At 45.3% G+C, this 27500-nt stretch overlaps 1 protein-coding gene across 1 annotated transcript in view; it reads right to left on the bottom strand.

The window, feature by feature from the left end:
• The window catches only part of nav3 (neuron navigator 3), a gene marked incomplete at its 5' end in the record, with an annotated part of 744909 nt that overhangs the window by 202170 nt on the left and 515239 nt on the right, over positions 1-27500 (bottom strand). Inside the window, one exon of the mRNA XM_083631970.1 lies at positions 14983-15091. Within this exon, the coding sequence (XP_083488096.1) occupies positions 14983-15091 (109 nt within the window). The remainder of the gene's footprint in view (positions 1-14982; positions 15092-27500) is intronic.

The following is a 27500-nucleotide window of genomic DNA, read 5'->3' as shown; positions in this document are numbered from 1 at the left end:
TCTGATGTCTCACTGATGCCAAAAATAAATGGTTAAAGTGACTGTTTGATATTGAATTTCACAAAACTGCGATTATCTCAGCTTTTTGTCTCAGACGCTGAAACCATGCTGTACTCAACGGCTAATATCTACATAACTACTAACTCTACAAACTAACTCTTTTAGACAGAGAAAGCACACATTCTATTAGTACTTTTGTGAACTTTGTGTTGACAAACTCCAAGCAGAAAATTATCCTTGGCTCTTGTAAAATGAGCCAGAATCCTCAAAAAAACCCTCTGGCAAAAGCTACCTACAGTAAAAAAAAAAAGGCTGGCAGTGAATGTGTTAAGCCACGCCCATTTCTGGTGTTTATGGCGCCCCCTTTTGGTCGAATTGCACAAAATTTGACACACATGGTCTAGGATGGTCTCCGAAGACCTCCTGCAAGTTTCGTGAAGATTCCTTAATCGGTCATGAAGTTATGACAATTTAGCTGTGAGGCCACGCCCTCTCACAACTTTAACGATCAATATCTCCGAAACTAAAGTAGATTTCAAAAATCCACCAATCACGATTGTAGAGCTTGCTCCATAGATGCTTCCTGGCGATTCTGGTGGAAATCGGTCCAACGGTCTAGGAGGAGATGCAAAAAATGTGTTTTCCAAACTTTTCCAAATATCTCAAAAACTTTCCAGGCGGACATTGAGGGTCCTTATGGCAAATTTGTAGAGCAGGTCCCCCTGAACATCTGGAAAAAAAAAGTTTGAAAATCGGACCAACGGCGTGGAAGTTATGGCCTTTAACGTAAAACTGTCGATTATAGCGCCACCTTCAGGCCGATTCGAAAAATCTTTTTTGAGCACCTACCAGCCAACAATATCTGTCATTGGGCCAAATGTCAGGTCTCTACTATTTACCAACTCACGGGAATTTGCGTTGAGGCAGATGAACAACAAGAAGAAGAAGAAAGAGGAAGCTCAAGAGGAAAGCTTACAAAAGAAAATAATACGAGCCGTATCCTGGTCGGACTTCAACGCACCCACATGTTCCCTCTTCCATAGCTATAATCTTCTGAGGCTTGCTGAGTTTAATATTCACCAAAACGCAATCATGATGTATCAAGTTGTCCATAATTTAAATCCAAGACTCTCCAAGCTCATCCCAGTCAACCGTCCCGCTCATTCTTTTAATACCAGAAATACACATCTTATTTATGGTAAGAAAAGACGACTGAAATGCACCAGTCTAAGTATAACCAATAGAGGGCCGCGGATCTGGAATGGGCTTGATGAGAGCCTGAAAACATCTCCATCCATCTCTGTTTTCAAGAAAAAAATGAAAGAACAACTGCTTAATCAGTATGTATAATAATATAGTATATTATAATATATAGTATATATAATATATAATGTATATGATATATAATATAGTACCGTATATAGTAATAATATGTATTATAAGTATACTTATACTTATCCATTGATCTGGGATTTGTTTTGTTTGTCTGTTAACTGTTGTGTAATTGTTGTTGTGTTATACTGTATGCAGTAACTTGTATTTAAGTTGTGTTAAGTCTTTGCTCAGGCTCCTGCTATAAGCTTTAAGTAGCTTCTTTGGAGACCTGGCACTCCACACAATTGTATCTTGATGTTGATCCACATGTCAACTGTTTGTGTGTGTGGGGGGCGAAATAAATCTGAATCTGATCTGAATCTGAAGAAGAAGAAAAAGAAGAAGAATAAACCAGCACAAAAACAATAGGGCTTGAACCCCTAATTATGCAGTGACCAAAAAAGTGATACAAATCAAAACTACTATGGTATCTTATATCTGAGATTCTTTAACGTAGCTGCTCTCATATAGGATCAACTTCACTATTTATAGTGTTGGAGCCATGTTGGGAATATTTAAGTTAAATAAGGAAACCTGTAAAAGAAAATATATTTTGAATTCTATTTTTATTCAGATTGATGAAATATGTAATTAATGAGATTTACTTACCATTACGACTTACCTGTATTTAAATTGATATTGAAATGAATAGTTACCTGATATACTTACCTGATGATGACTGGGGGGTGACGTGGGTGACGCTCCTCCCCTCTGTAGTAACTTAAGTTAATGAATGAAATGTGGAACAGGTGGGGTTAGACGGCGGAGAGCTACAGTTTTCCGACCGCATCGCTTCACTTATAAGACAAGATATACTAGTTTGTCGATCCTGTGTTTTATATTATTTTGTTCATATGGAAAAGTAAACCGGAGTTTGTTTATTAAATTTTATGTTGATAGTACAACTTCTCCGTGCGTGCTTTACAACGAATGTGTGTCGGCAACTCCTGCATCTAACCTGCTGATGACTAAATGGAATGGTGGATTAGTCAAAACAAAGTCGGAAAACTGCGCAAAGACGCAAAAAGCAATGACGGGCGAGCTGGTTTTCAAGAAAGACAAACGAGGAAAGGAGGATTCAAGCTTGATGTCCGTGTGAAGTGGATCCCCGGACGCGACCAGCTTTGTGAATGGAAACGGCGGTCGTGAGTAAACCAAGCCAAATAAACGATTTATGAATGAATACGCTTGGGCTTTACTTACTGGATGGCGAAGTGAAGCGCTATGACGCGCTACAGTCCGCAACGGGGAAATGTGAATGGAAGCGCTTTTACGCGCTATGAAGGTGTTTTGAATGGAAGCATGCCAACAGCGCAGCTGATGACTTAAAGGATGTCTGTGTAAATACATGCAACGCAAAATAGCGGAGGATTATGGAGTAAAATTGATACTAATTAAACTGATGTCAAAGAAGATAATAGCAACTTGTGGATAGGGGATAAAAAGGGAGGAAGTGTCTAAGACAAAATGACCAGCCCACCTAAGACTGCTGCTGAGGCAGAGGAACTCCTAAAATCTCTGATTGCAACTCGCAAAGGAAAACTTGCAGGATGCACAAGGAAATTAAATGAGACAAAACCGTTGCTTGTGGATGGTGGAAATGTGGATCATGTTAATAGCAATGTGGATGTGTTGAGCCAAGCTGTTGATGAACTCAATGATGTGCATCAACGGGTGCAACAGCTTTTATCAGAGGATGAAAAGGAGAAAGACCAGACTGAGTGGTATAAACCCAGAATGATGAATTTCACAAATTTTTTAATGCAAGTTGAAACTTGGAGAAATGAACAAATTGCACAGACAAAAGTCAGTCCCCAGGACAGTATCTCTGTTGCAACAAAAGGCTCAAAATCATCAAAAGGCTCAAAATCATCATCAAGAGCCTCCTCTAGGGCCTCCTCTGCAGCTAAAATGGCAGCAGCTGAAAAGGCAGCTCTGGAGGCCCGATCTGCTGCTTTAAAGGACATACATGCTTTAAGGATGGAAGAAACTGTGATCAAAGCAAAGATGGAAAAAGTGGAGTTGGAGGCACAAATAGCAGCAGCAGATGCCAAAATGAAAGTACTCCTAAGCAATGATGAGTCTGAGTCACAAGTGGATGCTATGAATGAATATTTTGATCAAGGAACGGTGGAATCAGCACCAAAGGTGGAATATACACTGGATTCTGACACTTCTCCTGTGGAATTCATTCAATTGACTGCACTACCAAAGACCCCACTGCAGAGGGCAGTGGGACACATCCACAGTAGTTCTCAAGGGCCTGCAGTACCTAATACCCAACGACAGGGGGCAGTGGGACACATCAGCAGTAGCCTTCAAAGAGCCACAAGTGCATCTCTTCCACAGTTGGAAGATCATGATGTCAGTAATGTATCGCACGAAGATCTCAGTGCTATGGTGCAAAAACAAAATGAAATTGCTGATCTTATGATAAGACAGCAAAATATCTCCCTATTACCGAAAAGAGAAGTCCCAGTGTTTGATGGGGATCCGCTATCTTATCAGTCTTTCATGCTTGCATTTAAATACTCAATTGAGGACAAGACAAGTAGCTGCCAGGATCGGCTCTACTTTCTTGAACAGTTCACAGCAGGTCCAGCCAGAGCTATAGTGAGCAGCTGTCTGCACATGAATGTGCGAAGAGGATATTCAGAAGCTATGCAACTGTTAAAGACACATTTTGGTGATGAGATGAAGATCGCAAATGCATACCTGGATAAAGCACTTAACTGGACAGCTGTTAAAGCAGATGAGGGGAAATCACTCCATGCATATGCCTTATACCTGAGGGAATGTTGCAATGCTATGCAAGACTTGGAGTACATGGATGAACTGGATGTTACATCTACTTTAAGACTGATATTATCCAAGCTCCCATACAAGCTCAGAGAACGATGGCGGACTACAGCGTATGAGAAATTCCAAAAAACAAACACAAGGGCTCGATTCATACATCTGGTGGAATTTATGGAAACACAGGCTAACATCCTACTGCACCCTGTGTTTGGAGACATTAAAGATAAAGATCCAACTACTCAACCTAAAAGGTTGATCTCAAAGATTAAAACATCTGACTTAAGAGCACCGAGAAGACGCAGTAGCTTTGTTACCACTGTGGCAGCAGCTGAAGAATGCAGCACCAAACAACAAACACCTAAAGTGCAGCAGCACACTAGCATACACGTTGCTATTCAGGCCTCATGTAGCTTCTGTAAAGGCAAACATGCAATATGGGATTGCTTTCGATTTAGATCAGAGCCACATGAGAAAAAGGTGGAACATCTGAAAAGGAATGGCCACTGCTTTGGATGCTTAAAGAAAGGTCACATGAGCAAAGAGTGCAAAAGAAAACTGGATTGCCAGACATGTCAGCGAAAGCATCCAACATTGCTGCACATTGATGGCAAAAGCTCAAAACAGGAAACTGCACAACACCTGACTCCCACAAATTCAAATGAAACCTCCATCAACAGTGCATTAGTCTCAGCAGATCAAGGAACAGGGGCCGGCAAAGAATGTGCACTAGCAATTGTGCCGGTTCAAGTTAAAGTCGCAAAAGGAAACAAGTCTATTACAACCTATGCTTTTCTGGATCCAGGAAGCTCGGCGACATTTTGCACTGAAAGCCTCATGAATCAGCTGAATGCAAAAGGACGCAGAACGCAAATTCTCCTGCGAACAATGGGACAAGAAGGACCTGTCAAGAGCTATGAACTCAAAGGACTTGAGGTAGGCAATCTAGATGGGGGTGGATATATTGACTTGCCTAAAGTATATACACAAGCCAAGATTCCCGTTTCCAAGGAAAATCTACTCAACCAGTCTGATCTGAAAAAATGGCCTTATCTCAGTGGAATCCAACTGAAGGAGATCGATGCGGACATTGAAATCTTGATAGGAATGGACGTTCCTAAAGCCATGGAACCTTGGCAAATAATAAACAGTCAAGGAAATGGACCATACGCAGTCAAGACACGTCTAGGATGGGTGGTCAATGGCCCACTCAACTCTTGTTCTGCTATGGAGGAATCTGGAACAAAGTCAGTGTCAGTTAATCGGATCTCAATGGAAAATATTAAGGACATGCTGATTAAACAATACAACCAGGACTTCCCTGAAAGGGAGCATGAGGAGAAAAGGGAGATGTCATGTGAAGACAAGAAATTCATGGACCTAGCCACAAGTTCAGTTGTTTTCAAAAACGGACACTACAACTTGCCTTTGCCTTTTCGAGACAAAGATGTTGTCTTGTCAGACAACTATGCAATGGCAGTGCAACGCACAGTGAACCTTGCAAAGAAGTTCAAAAGAGATTCTGCTTATGCTACAGAATACAAAGCCTTTATGGAAAAAGTACTGACTAAAGGTCATGCAGAAAAAGTGCCGCAAAAGGAGATCCAAAGATATGACGGCCATATGTGGTATATCCCTCATCACAGGGTTTACCACAAGCGGAAGAAAAAACTCAGAGTTGTCTTTGACTGTTCATCGTCATACAAGGGTCAATCTATCAATACAGAACTTCTCCCAGGTCCAGATTTGGCTAACCCGCTTCTAGGAGTGCCACTAGCAAGGCTGGGCAAATCCAGGGTAACTCCGCTAAAACAAATCACCATCCCAAGGCTTGAGCTTGCAGCTGCAACGCTTGCTGTGAAAATTGACAGAATGTTACGAAGGGAGCTATGGAACTGGAGAATGCTACATTCTGGACAGACAGTACGTCAGTACTGAAATACATTCACAACCAAATAAAACGATGGATCATGATGTGCTACAGACTGCGCTATGCGAGGTCGAATCCATTCTCAATGAGAGACCCATCACAACTGTTTCAACTGATCCAAATGATCTAGAGCCTTTAACGCCTAACCACCTGCTGCAGTTAAAGACCAAACCCCTCTTGCCACCTGGACTCTTTTGTAAAGATGAACTCTATGCAAGAAGAAGATGGAAACAGGTGCAATACCTTGCAGACCTGTTCTGGCGAAGGTGGACTAAAGAATATCTTTCACTCATGCAACAAAGGCAAAAGTGGCTCAAGACAAGAAAGAACTTCAACGTCAATGATGTAGTCGTCATAGTGGACGAAACTGCACCAAGGAATTCATGGCCCCTAGCTCATGTGGTCAAGACCTTGCCGGACTGTAAAGGGCTGGTTCGGAGTGTTTTAGTTCAAACCAAGACAAACACACTCCAAAGGCCCGTTGATAAGCTCTGCTTGCTTCTGGAAGCTGAAGATTGAGCTTAAAATGAAAATGTTCAAATCCCTTGCCCCTGCCCACTATGCCCTTGCCCCTGCCCACTATGCCCTTGCCCCCTGCACACCACCCCTGTCACCCATCTTTACATACATGAACTCACACCACATCTACTGCCATTGGACATTCCTTTCCTTTTCAATGGACTGCGTATCGTGGTCTTACCACCATGAACACGTTTGCCGCTGTGACTTTGGGGGGTGGGGGGTCAAGTTGGGGCATGATGAATATGGACTGGGGGGGGGTTTCAAGTTGGGACATTATGAAATGCTAAAAAAGAAAAAAAATGTATATTGAACATTACTGAATGTGATGAATTGATTTCTGATATTTCTTGTTTATAATTTCATGTGTATTCTGGCTCCATGTAATGTTATTGATATAACTATAATTGTTTTGCTATGGCGTCTCCAATTAGGGGCCGGTATGTTGGAGCCATGTTGGGAATATTTAAGTTAAATAAGGAAACCTGTAAAAGAAAATATATTTTGAATTCTATTTTTATTCAGATTGATGAAATATGTAATTAATGAGATTTACTTACCATTACGACTTACCTGTATTTAAATTGATATTGAAATGAATAGTTACCTGATATACTTACCTGATGATGACTGGGGGGTGACGTGGGTGACGCTCCTCCCCTCTGTAGTAACTTAAGTTAATGAATGAAATGTGGAACAGGTGGGGTTAGACGGCGGAGAGCTACAGTTTTCCGACCGCATCGCTTCACTTATAAGACAAGATATACTAGTTTGTCGATCCTGTGTTTTATATTATTTTGTTCATATGGAAAAGTAAACCGGAGTTTGTTTATTAAATTTTATGTTGATAGTACAACTGCTCCGTGCGTGCTTTACAACGAATGTGTGTCGGCAACTCCTGCATCTAACCTGCTGATGACTAAATGGAATGGTGGATTAGTCAAAACATATAGAGACACATTTAAGCAGAAGCCTTTCGATCAAAATGGCTTCAAGAGGAACCGTGAGGTGGGTCCAGACTTCCGACTTTTGCTCCACCTCTGAGAGGAACTGTTTGGAGATGTCACAAGTCATTTAGGTGTAAAGGTCAAAGGTTAGAATGTTGTGTTTCAGTTTGTTTATTTAGACAGACAGATAGCAGGACAGATACAGATGTGGCTTCCCTGAGGTGGCCGTGCCATCTTCAACCAGCATCTCACACATTGCAATAAGAGAGGTGTGAGAGCAGCTGTGTGTGTGTGTGTGTGCGTACGTGTGTGTGTGTGTGTGTGTGTGTGTGTGTGTGTGTGTGTGTGTGTGTGTGTGTGTGTGTGTGTGTGAGTGTGTGTGTGCGTGTGCGTGCGTGCGTGAGTGAGTAAAAGGGCATAGAAGGCACACACAGAGGCTAGACTCACTACAACCCCGCCTATGGTGCCCAGCACTGCAACCCAGTTGCCAGAATAAAATGGCGGCATTGTATGCCTCGGATACGTCTACGTCTGATATGTATCTGTACGGCAATTTGACATGAAATATCGGGCTTTTACGGTTCTAAAACATAGCATTTTACGTTTCTGCAAACATTAAAGACAAATAAAACAACTAACACTTTGGTTATGTTCAGGCAAGTAAAACACCTTGGTTAAGGTTAGGGTTATGGTTTGGGTTAGGCTCAAATAAGATGTTTTTTTTTAATGTGACTTACAGTTGACCTTGGAAACCCTGGGGATGGAACATGGCCCTCCGGTGTGTAAGGCCTCCATCCACCACGGCCACAACACCCTTACTGCCCACAACACCCTTACTGCCCACAACACCCTTACTGGCCACCACGCTATTTCAACACAGTCTCACAGAAAATTGTATAATAGCAACGTTTTGGACCAACGTTGCTATTTTACAATTTCGGCTCGAAAATTGTAAAATAGTAACGTTCTGAGATTTTAGGGTTAGGATTAGAGTAGGGGGAGGGGTTAGAAACAGAAAATCTCCGTAAACCACGCCCAAACCACGGCCACCGCTGTAGACACATACGTTACCATTTTACAATTTCTGAGCCAAAATTGTAAAATAGCAACGTTGCTCCACAAACGTTGCTATTTTACAATTTTTCTGGAGATCGGGTTGGCTATTTCAATAGCAGACTGACGTGTATAACGTTGATATACACATATATAGAAATGTCATATGCAACATATTAGAGTTCAAAAATGTGATATTCTACTGTACGAGACCAACACACACACACACATATATACACACACACACACACACACACACACACACACACACACACACACACACACACTTTCTACTGTACGTTATGTGTGGATTGCAGAAACCTACAATGCAGAAATGTTATTCTGGTGAGCAGGCTGAGTGCCGACATGAGAAGGGCAGTGAAAGGGCGGCCATATTCATGACACGTCACTGTCAACACCTCCTGAGACCAACACACACATGCACACGCGCATGTACACATGTGTGTGCGCGCGCGCACACACACACACACACACACACACACACACACACACACACACACACACACACACACACACACACACATTCACACCTCTCTTACCCAAACACCTACAGTATTGCCATGTTAAAGTGTCAAGAAGCCAAAATAAACTAGCTGATAGAAAACTAGAAACTAGATGGATTGTGCTGAGAAAGAACTCTACCAATCAACATCATCAATGGTACGTAGCAATCATGGCTTTTGTTAACCACAAAAAACGATCCCTTTAAAATACATTGAGACTAGGCTTTGTGGAGTTCAAAACGCAGTGGGAGGTGACGCCATGTTGACAGGAGGGATTCGCTTATTGCTGAGCAATGCTAGATATAAATATAACTTTCTTTTGGCTGCTAACGAAGTCTAGAGTTTACCGGTTAAACATCTACTGTTGGCAGAGCTGTGGTCCTGCTAACGAACTCTAGAGTTTACAGGTTAAAGATCTACTGTTGGCAGAGCTGTGGTCCTGCTAACGAACTCTAGAGTTTAGCGGTTATATATTTGTTGCATGGACAGGTGTGGATGCATGGACATGTTTGTTGCATGGACAGGTGTGGATGGATAGAGGATCCCTGAACAGAGAGTGCTGAGTATGAGAGCTGCGTGCGCCCGAACACAACGCATGTTCATTACTCTGAAGGTGGAAGAAGCTCCACGCTGATTACGCCTGGTCCTTATGCAGGAGACAGAGAGATTAGCACGCTTTGGCCTGGCTCTTGTTATGGACTGAATTGGTTTGCATAATCTGAGGCGTTATCCCTCACTTACTGAATATAAATATGTGGAAGTGGTCACACACATATACACACACACACACACACACACACACACACACACACACACACACACACACACACACACACACACACACACACACACACACACACACACACACACACACACACACACAGGATGCTAATTTGGAGGGAAGATGATGCACTTTCCATTATTCCATGCTGCCTGTCTGTGATGATGTGAATGTGCTGCACAGCCGTTTCTGCAGCCCACAGACACATTCAACCAAAAACACATTTCATATCAACATTTCAAATTAACCATCATTTTCCAACATCACTTTGAAATAGCGTGCCGAGTTACAGCACCATTACATTAAAACATCATAATAAAACAATGTGGTTATGATTAGTCAACTAAAACAACTTGCATGGTTATGGTTTACAGGTAAGGCTTCATAACAACGTTAAATATTGAAATGTAGACTTTGGAAATGCTGTGACCATCAGTAGGAATTGAACACTGCCCTCTGGTCCGAAATGCATGTGTTTACGCCCTCCATCCACCCCGGCCCTGTCCGCCAAATGTCCACCGGATGCGGTACGGCTCCGTGCGGTAAAACTCCCGACACAGACTATCGCCCATGTTAATAGATGGGCAATACATGCGGTACGGAAAAAATACGCACCTGTTATATATTTTTGTCGGATCCCGCATGCATCTGACGTATTGGTGTGGGTCTGTTCAGGCAGCTGCACGGAGCCGTAGCCACAACCGTTGGACATACGCCTTTACTGGCCACTGTGCTCTTTCAATAGTAGAGTCGTGTGACGTGTCATGTAGAAACGTGATACGTATCACCCCCCCACACACACACACACACACACTTCCACCCGAGAACCCCCCCCCCCCCCCAAACACACACACACACACACACACACACACACACACACACACACACACACACACACACACACACACACACACACACACACACACTTCCATCCCAGACCCCCATGGGTCCCATTGAATTAAATGCTGTGGAAAGACAATGGCGCTCTATTGATCGCGCCTGGCTGAGACTTGTCTGAGGAGAAAAGTGGGAAATAAATACACGCGCGCGCGGCGCGTACGAGCAGGCCGCCATCTGTCATGGCTGTCGGCAGCCTGGCCACCATCTTCCTCTGTAAATGGGGCAAAACACAAAATAATAGACTGAGCGGGAGAAAGAGAGAGGAGAGAGGAGAGCCGCTGGCCGGGGACTTGACATAAACCAATGGTTATCATTTTGTCTTGGCCTGGGCTGCAGCCTCGACACTGGCTGTTGTCAGCCTCGTAATGCTGGCCATATCTCACAGATGGGACGGTCTTTTAAGGTGTGAGGTGACCCCGAATCCTCCCGCATATCACTGCTCTCAGACTCGGGCAGTAACGGATTACATGTAACGGGATTACATATCAGATTGCAAAAAAAACAGTAACTGCATGTAATCCCTTACAGTTACAGAAAAAAACATAGTAAAAATGAACGATGCACACACATTACAACGGTTGCCTCACCAGTTTGTGAAATAATAGTCTGCAGCCAGTTGCTCTGCTTCTGAATAGCACCACCTGGTGTGAACAAAGGCTTAAGGTCTTATGTTTAGATGGCGACAATGTTTACATCGGGATCTCAGTGCAGTGGCTTGAAGAGGAAGGTCCCGCCCCTTTGTTTGATTGACAGCAGGCATTTCCACTACTTCACCCATCGGTGATTATGTCCAATAAATGAGGTACTTGTGACTTCATGTGTGACTTTTATTTGTAAGGCTGGCTTCGCTTGCAATTGGGCAGTACGAGCCTAAACGAACCAAATAGAAAAATGCCACTGTGGTTCAGACAAAAGGACAAGAAACTGTGCGTGTGATCGCACTTAAAAGGTGATGTTGACAGTGAGCAGAATATCTGGAGGTGTGTGTGTCTCAAAATAACCAATGGCAGCTGAGTCAGAGCTGCCCTGCACCTCCGCTCATTTAGTTCTATAACAGGGTCCAACAGGAGGCAGGCGGGGAGCCGCGTGTTCGATGCCAAGTTTCAACAGAGTGGGAGAATGTCACACCTGCCAAGATTAGGTTGTGATAAAGGCAGCTTTTCTTACAGATGGATAAGCATTGTCTATTGTTCTTATTAATAATTATAACTACTGGTGGGCAGACTTGTTTACCATGGTAGTTTCCACTTCCATTTTCCAGTAAATAAGAACAATAAGCAAGCAAGCATTCACTCACTCACTCGGGGTTGATATTTCTAGATTATGTCACACGTTGGTTTATACAAAATAGCGAGTACATCTACAAGTCTGCGGATGTGTCTCGCAGTTAGAAAGGGGAGGTCTCGGACCAAGTGAACTGACATTTGGACGTCTATTTCTTCTTCTTGGGACCTGTTTCATCCATTCCCAGCGGCAAACTGAGCGGAGTGGAGGGTTCGAGCAAACGCAGCGATGAGTGACGCACGTCAGGCAGGGTCGTTTCATGCTCACCTCCGCCTCAGGTTGGGTTGCCAGGTACCATGACACATATCCCACACAGAAACTGAGAAACAACCATTTGAGTTGTATCACTGAAATATCACACAGAAACTGAGAAACAGCCATTTGAGTTGGCTCACTGTGAAAAATGGAGAGTAACGGGAGTATGGTCGCCTGGAATTCAAATAGGGTCGCCTGATTTATTTTTTTATTTTTTTATTTTTTTACACCACTTTTTGGTTCGACATTACTAATGTCACATAATGTCACTATTGCAAAGGCTTTCATCAATGGACCATAGCATAGCATCAATCAACATTGTGAGTGACTCTTAATTTAAAAAAAATTCTTAGAAAAAAACTAAAAAGTTAGAATCTTTGAGATTCTAACTTTAAATCAGGATTCTGAGAATAAAGTCAGAATTCTGAGATTAAAGGCCCATTCCGTCAATACTCACTCTTACTGACGCCGGTGGCCGTTAGAGTAACTGCAGGCAGTGTGTGAACGAGCTGACGCGCGGGCACCATACTCGCACGCGCACAAGCAGTTGCCTGGCAACAGCAGAGCTGTTGGTTGCTTTGTAACGTTAACTCATAAAAGTCACTTGAAAACGGCAACCTGGAAAATGTATCGGCCAGATCAGCCTCGAGATGCCCAGGAAGGATTCTGGATGAGTTAGGGGACGTTATTGTGGCATGTTTGGCCGTGTTTTGGCTTGCGTTGGCTGCGGGGAAGTGGATACTCACGTTAGCACAAGCCAGGAAATAGCCTGCTCCCCCTGTATGTACGGTACCGTGTAATGCCTGGAGTTGACCAAACTGAACAATGAAACAATGTTTCATAAGCATAACAGTAATGTTAGGCATATTTACAACTGTTAAATTCATTATCCACACAAGACGGTAACGTTATTAGTGGGGCTGGTGGTAATTTCTATAAATGTAAATTAATATTAGTTAGCCGCGATTAGCATCAAGCTAACGTTACTATGTGGAGTCCCACTGCAGCTAACTGCAGTCAGCGCCTGCTGGCTGCGGGGAAGTGGATACTCACGTTAGCACAAGCCAGGAAATAGCCTGCTCCCCCTGTATGTACGGTACCGTGTAATGCCTGGAGTTGACCAAACTGAACAGTCAAACAATGTACCGTAAGCATAACAGACAGTAGGCTAACGTTAGGCATATTTCCGACTGTTAGATTCATTATCAACACAAGACAGTAACGTTATTAGTGGGGCTGGTGGTAATTTCTATAAATATAGCTAAATCTATTAGTTAGCCGCGTATAGCATCAAGCTAACGTTATGGTTATAATAGGCACTCACCACCGCAGCTAACTGCAGTCAAACAATAATGTTCCGTGACCATAAGCATAACGGTAGTAACGTTAGGTTGCATTACTTCACACAAGACGGTAATGTTAGCAGAGTTCATACTTGTACTACGGAGTGACAATAAAAATCTTGAATCTTGAAAACCCATTAGCAAGCAGCTAACGTTATCTGGTCAAAACCACATTACAGTAGCTACAAGCAGCAAGTTCCCTTCATGAACCGAAAACACAGTCCTGACTCTAGTTTCCCCCCGATGTCGGTCACATTGCTGCTGTCTGGCCAGACGGGCTTCATTAGATACATATTTATTTATTTAGTGTGGACTTTTTCTGAAGTCTGTGTTGTTGTTTCCTCTTGCTAGCAGCTAGCGACGAACGTAACGTTAGCCATTTCCTGTTAGCCGTCTAGGACAAGAGGCAAGCTCGTGAACGCGCGCAGACGTCACATCCTCTAGCTGTGGCGGGAAATGCTAACCCCTTCGAAACTGCGGTATTTCCATGTATCTTCTGAACGGCTGGTCGGAGAGAAACGCCCCTGGTCGCCATTTTTAAGTTACGTCAAGGCGCATTCACTCATTGCCAATAAAAAACACTTTGTGCACATTTATTTCTCACCAGAACCGACGGAATGGGCCTTTAAAGTCAGAATTCCGAGTTACTGTCAGAATTTGGAGAAAAAAGTTAGAGTTTTGAGATTAAAGTCAGTGTACCGGAATTTGAATGTCTCTGTGGCCTAGATTTTTGCGACGTCAAAGTAGGGCCACGAGCCAAAAAAGGTTGGGACCCCCATGTCTTAAAGCCATTTTGATCTGAAGGTTTACAGTATGCTTAAATGCATGAATGTCCTGATTGGTGGAGCTGACTGACGGCTCTGACTTCCATAGCCAGAATGCCACTGCTTTGGCAGGAACACACTACAGTAGCCTGGCCACGAAAACAAGAAAGCAACTGAAATGAAATGAAACACGTCTATTTCTGCATCTAGAAGTGGGCTGGTGTCTGGAAGGTCACTGGATCGAGTCCAATCTGGATGCGGATGTGAATGGGAAGTCTTGTTTCTATTCCAATGCTGAAATCTCTCTCTCGACGTCGCCCCCTTCTCCATGTGTGCATTTCCCAAGGATTAGATTTTCCGCATTTTTATCACTTTGCTATAGTTTTAGCACTGTGAAATGACACTAAACCAAACTACAAATTCACATTAAACTAACCTGAACTGACAGACAAAAAAAATAAAAAATCACTCCAATCCTGCAATATGGGAGTGTACCATGTGTGTCTTCCTACCTGTGGCTGATTTGCGTCCCCCGCAGGCTGGACATGGTTTCTTCCAGGTTCTGCCGCAGGTCAGCGATGTTCTTCACCGTCCGCATGCGTCTTGCCTCTGGGTCTTCTCCTGGAGACAAATTAAATCAAAACTCAATAAGCGGCCGTGCAGACCCAACGCGCTTAATTGAGCTGCCAGCGCCTTTCTGCAATTCATTCTCTATGGTAAGGACGTGCTAAGCGTGCTCCACTTTCAAGGACCGCACCTGGCGTTTAAGCGCTCTGGGCGTCTCAAGCTGAAAAAAGTTCAACATTTGGAGGAAAGTTTAAGGAAGTTTATGGTCTCAATCACTAGTTTCAAGTCTTCTTCAACGCAGCATGATGTTCACTTAGTAAATTGTGCTCCCATTTAGAGTCAAATGGACGATGAAGCGAACTATGTTTTGGGGCATGATTGACAGGTCACCAGTGATCGCGCAGCTCGACAATCACTGATCAAATAGCAGGTGGAGCTGCAGCTGTTCTCGTCCAATTTTCACGTCACTTCTCGCTCCAAATAAGCAAAATGGCGACGGTGAAAATGCCTCAAAACGGGAGTCCGAAAACCAATGGGTGACGTCACAGTAGCTGCCTCCATATATTTATACGGTCTATGGGTCGCCTGCAAGCCAGCAGGTTTGCAGTGCTCCTATTCACCTTATGTTCAGACGCAGGGGTGGGCCAAATTCTTCCGGGTTGTTTTACCACTTCCGGCGGTCACGGCACCAAATATGAAAGAACGTCATGAAGAAGAGAGTTGTTTTTGTAGCGGACAGTGCAGGGGGTAAAATAAAGAACGTAGCCTACTACTTTGAGCTCGGTACACAGCAAGCAAGCGAGTATCCACTGTTAGCCAGGTCAGATAACGTTATCGTCCACAATGACGAGCACTTTCTTGTAAAACATACCTGGACTCCAACAAAGAAAGCTTCAGATAGTTTTCTCTCCTCCGAATGCTCGAGCCACTTACGTCTATAAGACCCGCAGACGTTAACGTAATTCCCTGGAATGCGAGACTTAACGAGCCAGTTACATGGCGTTGCATTCTTAGACATTGCTGTTTGCTTTTATTTGGTATGTTACATACAATTGGCAAAATTATTAGTTAATTCAGAGTTAGATGATATTGGAGCAGCCAGCCATTTTATTTTTAGCCGAAAGTCGTCACACGACCACACAACCGGGTCAAATGGGCGTGGCTACATAAGGTGAATAGCTTGCAAGTTATGTTCATCACAATGCACACTTTGTGATCAGTTGGTGTAATCCACTGTAACGTTGGCATGTCAGATGGACAGAGTTTGTCAGGTCAGATTGTTCTCGCCTGGCTGCCTCTGAAGAGATAGCTCCCGCTGGGCTGTGTATGTGGTTTGATTCATAATTCTCATTCTCAACATTCTGACTGCTTGCTTTTTTATCAACGGCTTTTACAATACTTGTACTTTCAAAACCTAACTACGTTTAATATCAGAAAATTACTTTTGATACTTAAGTACAGTAAATGTCACATACTTTAAGACTTTTACTCAAGTCATGTTCTAATAGGTGACTTTAACTTCTAACAAAGTCATTTTCTGGTAGGATATCTGTACTTTTACTCAGGGACTCCATCCACCACTGCAATGTGACATTATGTCATTGGATGTCACTGAACATCCCAGCATGGGTTTGCATCCCGCAACACCACGCTGACAATCTGAACGCCTTGCAATAAATCAACCTGCCAGCCACACCACACGCACTCTGCACACGCTCCACACTGCTTTACCTGTCAGCCACACCACACACACTCTGCACACGCTCCACACTGCTTTACCTGTCAGCCACACCACACGCACTCTGCACACGCTCCACACTGCTTTACCTGTCAGCCACACCACACGCACTCTGCACACGCTCCACACTGTTTTACCTGTCAGCCACACCACACACACTCTGCACGCGCTCCACACTGCTTTACCTGTCAGCCACACCACACACACTCTGCACGCGCTCCACACTGCTTTACCTGTCAGCCACACCACACACACTCTGCACACGCTCCACACTGCTTTACCTGTCAGCCACACCACACACACTCTGCACACGCTCCACACTGCTTTACCTGTCAGCCACACCACACACACTCTGCACACGCTCCACACTGCTTTACCTGTCAGCCACACCACACGCACTCTGCACACGCTCCACACTGCTTTAGCTGTCAGCCACACCACACGCACTCTGCACACGCTCCACACTGCTTTAGCTGTCAGCCACACCACACGCACTCTGCACACGCTCCACACTGCTTTAGCTGTCAGCCACACCACACGCACTCTGCACACGCTCCACACTGCTTTAGCTGTCAGCCACACCACACGCACTCTGCACACGCTCCACACTGCTTTACCTGTCAGCCACACCACACGCACTCTGCACACGCTCCACACTGCTTTACCTGTCAGCCACACCACACACACTCTGCACACGCTCCACACTGCTTTACCTGTCAGCCACACCACACACACTCTGCACGCGCTCCACACTGCTTTACCTGTCAGCCACACCACACGCACTCTGCACGCGCTCCACACTGCTTTACCTGTCAGCCACACCACACGCACTCTGCACACGCTCCACACTGTTTTAGCTGTCAGCCACACCACACGCACTCTGCACACGCTCCACACTGCTTTACCTGTCAGCCACACCACACGCACGCTGCACACGCTCCACACTGCTTTACCTGTCAGCCACACCACAGGCACTCTGCACACACTCCACACTGCTTTACCTGTCAGCCACCCCACACGCACTCTGCACACGCTCCTGCACACTGCTTACTGAAGAAAGTTGAACTTTTATTACCTCCACCAAGAAGGTTATGTTTTCGGTGCCATTTGTCTGTCTGTCTGTCTGTCTGTCTGTATGTCTGCTGGTCTCTGTCTGTCTGTCTGTATGTCTGCTGGTCTCTGTCTGTCTGTCTGTCTGTATGTCTGCTGGTCTCTGTCTGTCTGTCTGTCTGTCTGCTGGTCTCTGTCTGTCTGTCTGTCTGTATGTATGTCTGCTGGTCTCTGTCTGTCTGTCTGTCTGTATGTCTGCTGGTCTTTGTCTGTCTGTCTGTCTGTATGTCTGCTGGTCTCTGTCTGTCTGTCTGTCTGTCTGTCTGTCTGTCTGTTTGTCTGCCCGCCCGCCCGAGCCCGCCTGCACGCATCTCTGTCAGGCATGTGGGAAAACACCGCCACTTGCATCCACGACCCCTCCCCCCATCCTGCTCCTCTCCTCCCCCTCCTTCCCCACAGCCATGAAAGCACTTCACATGTTTTATGCACTTTCCTGCGCCTCATTTGCAGAGGAAGTGCTTGTTTCACTGAGGCATTAGGCCTATTCTGAAGCAGCGCGGGTGGGCATCATCCCAGAGCTGCGAGCTGTGGGCGCAGACCAAAGTATCTGCTTGTCCGCTCCAATTAAGCCTCTCTGTGTGCCTGTCAAGCTAGAATGTATCCGCAGGCGGGCAGCATAGAACGGCTAATTAACGAGTGGCGTGAGAGACGGAATGGATGGCGCTCATCCTGCTGGTTTCCAGTTCTGAGGTGCTTTCAGAGGGAACGTGAGTGAGGCTGAGTGAGCCAGCACATCTCGCACAATAAGAAGATCATGTAGTGTGATGTTAAGACGCGTGCAGGGAGCTGCCATCACGTCTTCCACGCCCTCAGCAGCATGCACTGACACAAAGCTGTGATGATTACTGTGAGCGGCCACAGGGGGCAGCATCCTGCACTGACACAAAGCTGCTGTGATTACTGTAAGCGGGGGGCACTAGGGGAGGGGCAGCAGTCTAGATGTTAGAAAGGATCAGAGACTGTAGAAAAATATAGATAGCCACCATGACGTCACCCAGTGGTTTGTGGAGCTTTGAGTTTGACCAGAGCAGCTAGCGTGAGACCAGAGCAGCTATTGTGAAACCAGAGCAGCTATCGTGAGATCAGAGCAGCTATCGTGAGACCAGAGCAGCTATTGTGAGACCAGAGCAGCTATCGTGACATCAGAGCAGCTAGCGTGAAACCAGAGCAGCCATCGTGAGATCAGAGCAGCTAATGTGAGACCAGAGCAGCTATCGTGAGACCAAAGCAGCTATCGTGAGACCAGAGCAGCTATCATGAGATCAGAGCAGCTAACGTGAGATCAGAGCAGCTATCGTGAGATCAGAGCAGCTATCGTGAGACCAGAGCAGCTATCATGAGACCAGAGCATCTAAGGTGAGACCAGAGCAGCTATCGTGAGACCATAGCAGCTATTGTGAGACCAGAACAGCTATTGTGAGACCAGAGCAGCTAGCGTGAGACCAGAGCAGCTATCGTGAGATCAGAGCAGCTATCGTGATACTAGAGCATCTATCGTGAGATCAGAGCAGCTATTGTGAGATTAGAGCAGCTAGCGTGAAACCAGAGCAGCTAGCGTGAGACCAGAGCAGCTATCGTGAGACCAGAGCAGCTAGCGTGAGACCAGAGCAGCTAGCGTGAGACCAGAGCAGCTATCGTGAGATCAGAGCAGCTATCGTGAGACCAGAGCAGCTAGCGTGAGACCAGAGCAGCTATTGTGAGACCAGAGCAGCTAGCGTGAGACCAGAGCAGCTAGCGTGAGACCAGAGCAGCTATTGTGAGACCAGAGCAGCTATTATGAGACCAGAGCAGCTAGCGTGAGACCAGAGCAGCTATCGTGAGACCAGAGCAGCTATTGTGAGACCAGAGCAGCTAGCGTGAGACCAGAGCACTAGCGTGAGACCAGAGCACCTAGCGTGAGACCAGAGAAGCTAGCGTGAGACCAGAGCATTAGCGTGAGACCAGAGCACCTAGCGTGAGACCAGAGAAGCTAGCGTGAGACCAGACCACTAGTGTGAGACCAGAGCACCTAGCGTGAGACCAGAGAAGCTAGCGCGAGACCAGAGCACCTAGCGTGAGACCAGAGAAGCTAGCGTGAGACCAGGGGTTTCCCACGGAGCCGTCGCGCCGCCTATTGGTCCGTGATCAGCGAGCTACACGATCACAGGACAGGCAATGTCAATCATGCGCCTAGGCGTTTGCTTTATCGTCTATTTGACTCTAAATTGCACCATAATGTACAAAATGAACAACGTGCTAAAAAAGACTTGAAAATTGAGTTGTGCTGTGTGATTGTAATGTCTAAAGTTGTCTGTATCTGTATCTGTGTGGCAACATCTTCAATGATGACATCATCACTGTTGACATCATCTTCAATGATGACATCATCACTGTGGCATCATTATAACCTTCAACAATGACATCATCACTGTGGCATCATTATAACCTTCAAAAGTGATGCATGAGGACTCACTATGAGCTCAGTGTCAGGACTTCCAGAAGATGAATGGCGGCACACACAAAAAGGCCACACTTGACCTCAATTATACTGTGTGATACCAACCTGTGACCTCACTGGCCAACGACCGGTCCGGGAATAACTGAGCTCATGTTTTTGCCTTAATTTGAGTGTATTGACTTATTTATCGCTAAGTGCCGCCCTGGCAGAGAACCCAGCCTGAAGTTTATAATATTTGTCCCTATGACCGCTTATTATGAATCAATACTAATTATGATTATGATTATGCACTGAAACTCACAATGGACACACACCTCCTTGGGCATTTGTATGCACAGACCAAGGGGGTAGCTCGTAACCCCATTTGTGAAGCCAGTGAGGAAGTAACTTAAACCTGCATTCTTTTGAATGCCAGACAGCAGGGGGCAACTTCATTGGCTGCAAAAAGAAGTCCGTTACATGGAAGTGAATGGGGAAATGACCGTACTTCTCGAATGACCCGAGGGAACACTTTCCTAACGAGTTTATGGTCTCTGTCTCTAGTTTCAAGTCTTCTTCAATACAGCATGATGTTCATTTATTTATTATGAATTATATCTCCATTTAGAGTCAAATAGACGAGAAAGCGACTATGTTTTGGGGCGTGATTGACAGGTCGCCTGTCCAGTGATCACACAGGTCGCCGATCATGGACCAATAGCGGTGCGGCTCTGTGGGAAACCCCTGGTCTCGCGCTAGCTGCTTCTGGCTCCAAATAACCAAGATGGTGATGGACAAAAAGCCAAATTGGAGACTTCAAACCAATCTATTCTGAAAGGATCGCGATTCTTAATGCCACGATTCCTGGATTTTTATTTTTTATTTTTTATTTTTTACAGTGCACCTGAACGCAACATGCAAGATACCGGCTGAATAAGTGTCCAAATGTTCATGTCATTTGTGTACTGTACTGCCACGGTGCCAACACCTCTTGCACTTAAGAACTCTGGTTAATGTATTCCCCCCAAAATCTATAAATCCTTCTCAAAGTCTACAGATCCCCCCCAGCCTATGAATCCATCTTATCTGAAGAACATAAGGGGGGAATTCCCCCCTAGTTTGCAAAATGAATTTAGGCCCTGACTGTAATACAGAAGTTGAATTTGAAGTTCAGCATTAATACATTTGTAATTTTTTGTCTTATATTTACCTTTGTGTGTTATTGCAATATAAAACGACATAATTGAGAATCGATTCTAGATTCTGGAATCAAGAATCGTTGGAATCGAGAATCGATTCTGGAATCGGATCGTGACCCCAGGAATCAGGGGCGGACTGGGATTCTAATTCAGGCCGGGCATTAGATACCAAGCAGGCCAGGCCGATACGCGCCGACGCGCGTGCCGGCGTCCGAAGGGCGGCGGCGAAAAATTTGGGCCGTTTGAAGCCCAATTTGGACCATTTGAAGCCCAATTTGGGCCGTTTGAAGCCAGATTTGGGCCGTTTGAAGCCCCATTTGGGCCGTTTGAAGCCCAATTTGGGCCGAGTCCAATTTCACAATGAGATGCACCCACTTTAACCCTGAATAAAGTAATAAAACCACTAGTAAACCAGTAGGCGGCGCCTGGCCTGCTGTTCAGTGAGTGGCCTGACTGGGGGCACCAATTTTTTTTTTTTTTTTTTTTTTTTTTTGCAGGCCAGGCCACGTGCCCGATTATGCAGTCCGCGCCTGCCAGGAATCGGAATCGGATCGTGGCTTAGCCGGATCGGAGCACCCCTAGTGTGGCGTCACATTGGCTACAGTATGTCCATACGTATTGTACGGTCTGTGACTGACACACACACTTTCATACTTTTAGTGTTGAAGGCAAGAAGACCCATCTCACCTATTCAATGGGAAGGGAAACTGACACACACACACACACACACACACACACACACACACACACACACACACACACACACACACACACACACACACACACACAGCATCATTCTGCCTCTTCCCTCTCCTCTCTGCTCCTCTCCATCCCTCGACTCTGCCCACTTCTAGAAAGATCCAATTACAATCCTATTAGAAAGTGACATGAGGAGATTTAGCCCCGCAGCTGCCATCACGGCGGACACTCAACGTCCAGAGGCAGCCCCAGGCGTGTGTGTGCATATCAACATTTTCTGTGTGTGTGTGTGTGTGTGTGTGTGTGTGTGTGAAAGAGAGAGCGATTTGCTGAGGTAATGGAGCAGACGGCTCACCTGCACAGAGCAAAGCCGAGCAAAATTTGCATTTACGCAGCCGCCTCCCGCAGGCAAACTGACATATTCCACACAAACACACACGTACATACTGTACAGTATACACACACATCCCCCCCCCCCCCCGCACACACACACACACACACACACACACACACACACACACACACACACACACACACACACACACACACACACACACACACACACACACAGACACAGGCATTCTACACAGACAAAGCTATTTCAAAATACCTGCAATAATGAATCTGCCAGCACAGCCCCAAATAGAGAAATAGGCTGTTATTTGCATTGCAAATGTTAATTGCATTTGCGGATCGAAGAGACGAGCAGACCATAGGGATCGGATGACAATATATCGTAATGAAATATTCATACTGTATATTCAATGTGACCATACGTATCAGGGGGGGCAGAAAAAACTAATTGCGATATCAACTCCATGTTATTCTGCTGTAATAATCACAAATGAGATGCTTGACCATCACAGTTTCACAAGCTCTCCATCCAAATTGTTACTTTGTAATAAACAGAATCAAGTCAGACTTTGTTGTCTTTGAACTTTTACTGTATATCGTATTGTGAGAGCATGGAACCGTGAAGCCCATATCGCATATTGAATTGTACCGTAGATCATCCACACAGAGAAAAATCCCTTAAAGGAGTACTGTTGATGATGTAGGACACGGCCAAGTCATCGACGACTTCGTTTCTTGGTGCGAAAACACTTCTCTACAACTCAACGTTTCTAAAATGAAAGAGGTCTGTATTGATTTTAGATGCTCCCAACCTGTTCCCCAGAGCAGTATTGTCAACGGTCAGCCTGTCGACATAGTGACCATAAATATCTGGGTACAGTAATTGACAGCAAGCTGAAGTTTGATCTGAATACTGACATGCTGTGTAAGAAAGGTCAGCAGCTGGCCAAATTTCAGGTCGACTAAAAAGAAACAGATGAAAATGTTTTATAGTGCCTTTGTGGAGTCTGTCATTTCCTTTTCCATCATCTGCTGTTATGGTAATCTTTGTACCAAAGACAAGAACTCCCTGGGGAGAATAGTGAAGGTGGCTTCAAAAATAGCCGGAACAAACTTCAGAAGCCTGGACCAGATCTGTAACAAACAGGTGCTGAAAAAAGCTGTGTCCATCCGATCTGATGATGCCCACCCTCTGAGATTTGAATATGAGCTGCTTCCTTCCGGGCTCCGCCTTCGTGCCGCCATAGTTAAAAAGAACAGATACAAGAACTCCTTTGTGCCTGTCTCTATCAGAGCGATGAACGCTGGTGGGGTACAAATGTAATGTTTCCCCATCTGCCGTTGCTGTTATTTTATTTCTTTTATCCTTTTATTTTATCCTTATTTATTCTTAGGGGTACGGTACAGTACATCTGTACATCTGTATATTTATATACTTTCTCTGCCCTTTGGTCTGGACCGCGGTTTTGCTTTGTGATTTGATACAATGAGACATTGTAGCTCTTTCTTGTAATATAAATGTGCCGAGAGTGAAGGCAGTCACTCGCCACACTGCACTTTGCTACTGTGCACCTTATATCTCTACTGTGCACTTTAGATCGCTGCTACAGTTGTCATTTGCACTTTAACTGTTGTGTTGCACTTTAAACTGCTGCTCTAGACCATACATGGGCAAACTACGGCCCACGGGCCGGATGCGGCCCGCGAGCGCTACCTGTGTGGCCCGCGATGGAATTGCAAAAAAAATAAAGAAATTGCACATCGCACCTGAACGCAACATGCAAGATACCCGCTGAATAAATGTCCAAATGTTCATGTCATTCAGGCCAATACTCCACTTCTGTTATAGCATTTCAGTCTGGAATATGGAATATCTTTCAATAATCTTTATGACTAAAAGGCTACATTGAATTAGAAATTTAAATAATTAACTCATTGGTTTTGGATTTATTTAGCTTCAAGACTGCATTTCTGTTCGTGTGACCCTCAACACAGGCTTTGATCATCCCGGGCCACTTACTGATACTTATGCTTAAATTAACCCACTCATATTCTGATTTATTTCAAGAAAAACATTTTGGCTAGTGGAAATTCTAATTGGCTGGTAACTTTAAAATCTAGCAGCCATATTGGCAGGTGGTCAAAAAAGTTAATTTCAAGCCCTGAGAGCAGGTGGTGACATAGGAGTGAGTGAGAAAAGGATGAAATATTGGTGGCTAAGACTGAATAATGACATCACAACTGTTAATTTAAAATGAGTTATTCCTCTAAACGTGGCTTCAAATGCACCAAATTTTTCACGCTGGCGCCGTTCGGCCCTCAGCAAAACCTGGTAGCGAGGACATTTTTTGTGGCCCTCTCTATCATCAAAGTTACCCATCCATGGGTTACGGCATGACAATATTTGTTCGGCCCCCGGCAACAATCTGGGTTTCTCATGTGGCCCCCCATGAAAAATAATTGCCCACCCCTGCTCTAGACTGTTCTTATAATGTTTTTATTGTCTTATTTGTTTTTATGTATGTACTTTGTATTACGCCTTTTGCAACCCAAATTGCCCTTTAGGGACACTTAATAAATCTTGAATCTTGAATCTTGTTAGTTCACCCTAAAATAAAAATCATCTCTTCACCCTCATGCCAAATGAAACACATCAGGTGAAGTTAGATCCTCCCCCTCATGAGAGATGAAACACAGGTGAAGTTTCCTCCTCCCCCTCATGCCAGATGAAACACTGAGCATCAGAGCATCATGGCCCTACTAGCCCAGGGAGAACATCATGACCCTACTAGCCCAGGAAGAGCATCATGACCCTACTAGCCCAGGGATAGAGCATCATGACCCTACAAGCCCAGGAAGAGCATCATGACCCTACAAGCCCAGGAAGAGCATCATGACCCTACTAGCCCAGGAAGAGCATCATGACCCTAATAGCCCAGGGAGAGCATCATGACCCTACAAGCCCAGGGAGAACATCATTACCCTACTAGCCCAGGAAGAGCATCATGACCCTACTAACCCAGGGATAGAGCATCATGACCCTACAAGCCCAGGAAGAGCATCATGACCCTACAAGCCCAGGAAGAGCATCATGAGCCTACTAGCCCAGGGAGAGCATCATGACCCTACTAGCCCAGGGAGAACATCATTACCCTACTAGCACAGGGATAGAGCATCATGACCCTACAAGCCCAGGAAGAGCATCATGACTAGGGCTGGGACGGATCAGAAAACCCACGGATCGGATCACGTGACGGATTTTGAGCCACGGATCACAGATTTTTCGTATCAGCAAAAAAAAAATATATAGGCTATATCAGATTTTTTCTCTCAAAATTAGATTTTCGATTTTAATTTTTAATACTATTATACTTCTCTAACCATTTGTTGCCCTGCACAGCTCAAAAAATATCTTTTTTCTCATGACACAATTTATGCTTTTACTCTGAAGGCAGAACAACAACTTCCTGTTTTAGGTGGCACTGCGCCTAACTTCCTGGCTGTTGCTAGCTAACGTAGTCACTTGACACGGGTAGGCTACAGACCAGACCGGGTGAGTCTGGAAACATAACGTTGATGCTACGTTAAGCTACTCGGTGGCACCACGTGTTGTTTTGTTGTTATGTGTCCAAGGCATGATAATGTGTTCGTGAAACGTGTGCGCGTGTGTGTGTGTGTGTGTGTGTGTGTGTGTGTGTGTGTGTGCGTGTTGTGGCTCTCGCTATCTTGTGCAGCCCGCAACATGCTGCTCGCATTCCTGTGCTTTTTCAGAGGTGTTGAAATAAGTTTGTTGTCTTTAGTAGCCACTAGCCACAGCCTTCAGAGAGACTGGGGGGGGGGGGTTCCGCGGACCACGGCGTTCCGAACCGTGTGCCGAACCGTGGGGGCTGATCCGTACGGGTCACGGATTATCCGTGATCCGTGCCAGCCCTAATCATGACCCTACAAGCCCAGGAAGAGCATCATGACCCTACTAGCCCAGGGAGAGCATCATGACCCTACTAGCCCAGGGAGAACATCATTACCCTACTAGCACAGGGATAGAGCATCATTACCCTACAAGCCCAGGGAGAACATCATGACCCTACTAGCCCAGGGAGAGAGCATCATGACCCTACTAGCCCAGGGAGAGAGCATCATGACCCTACTAGCCCAGGGAGAGAGCATCATGACCCTACTAGCCCAGGGAGAGAGCATCATGACCCTACAAGCCCAGGAAGAGCATCATGACCCTACAAGCCCAGGGAGAACATCATTACCCTACTAGCACAGGGATAGAGCATCATGACCCTACAAGCCCAGGGAGAACATCATGACCCTACTAGCCCAGGGAGAGAGCATCATGACCCTACTAGCCCAGGGAGAGAGCATCATGACCCTACTCGCCCAGGGAGAGAGCATCATGACCCTACTAGCCCAGGGAGAGAGCATCATGACCCTACAAGCCCAGGGAGAGAGCATCATGACCCTACAAGCCCAGGAAGAGCATCATGACCCTACTAGCCCAGGGAGAGAGCATCATGACCCTACTAGCCCAGGGAGAGCATCATGACCCTACTAGCCCAGGGAGAGAGCATCATGACCCTACTAGCCCAGGGAGAGCATCATGACCAGAGAGTTCCACAAGAGCCGGTCGTCGGACATTTCACCGTCTGGCGCCTCTCTCGATCAGACTAGGAATTTATTGATTCGATTTTTGAGGAGTTGACATGTATCGTCTTTTTTTTCCCCCTTTGATGAACAGGGCCCGAAATTAGAGCCCGCCACCCACCAATGGCGGGCATATTTTAGCTTTGGCGAGTTAGATTTGGCATCTGTCCGCCACGTGGCGGGTCGCAAAATAGTCGTCATGTAATATTAAAACTGTGTGTAGCCGCCTGTGTCCACCTAGCGTATTTTTCCGACTGTCAAACGCTGGGAGTGCGCTGGGAAGCGCTGATCCCAGCG

Source organism: Poromitra crassiceps, assembly GCF_964638095.1.
Source record: "Poromitra crassiceps genome assembly, chromosome: 2".
Classification (NCBI taxonomy): Eukaryota; Metazoa; Chordata; class Actinopteri; order Beryciformes; family Melamphaidae; genus Poromitra; species Poromitra crassiceps.
The sequence above is the reverse complement of the archived record's forward strand: the minus strand, read 5'-3'. Positions and strand labels throughout refer to the sequence as shown.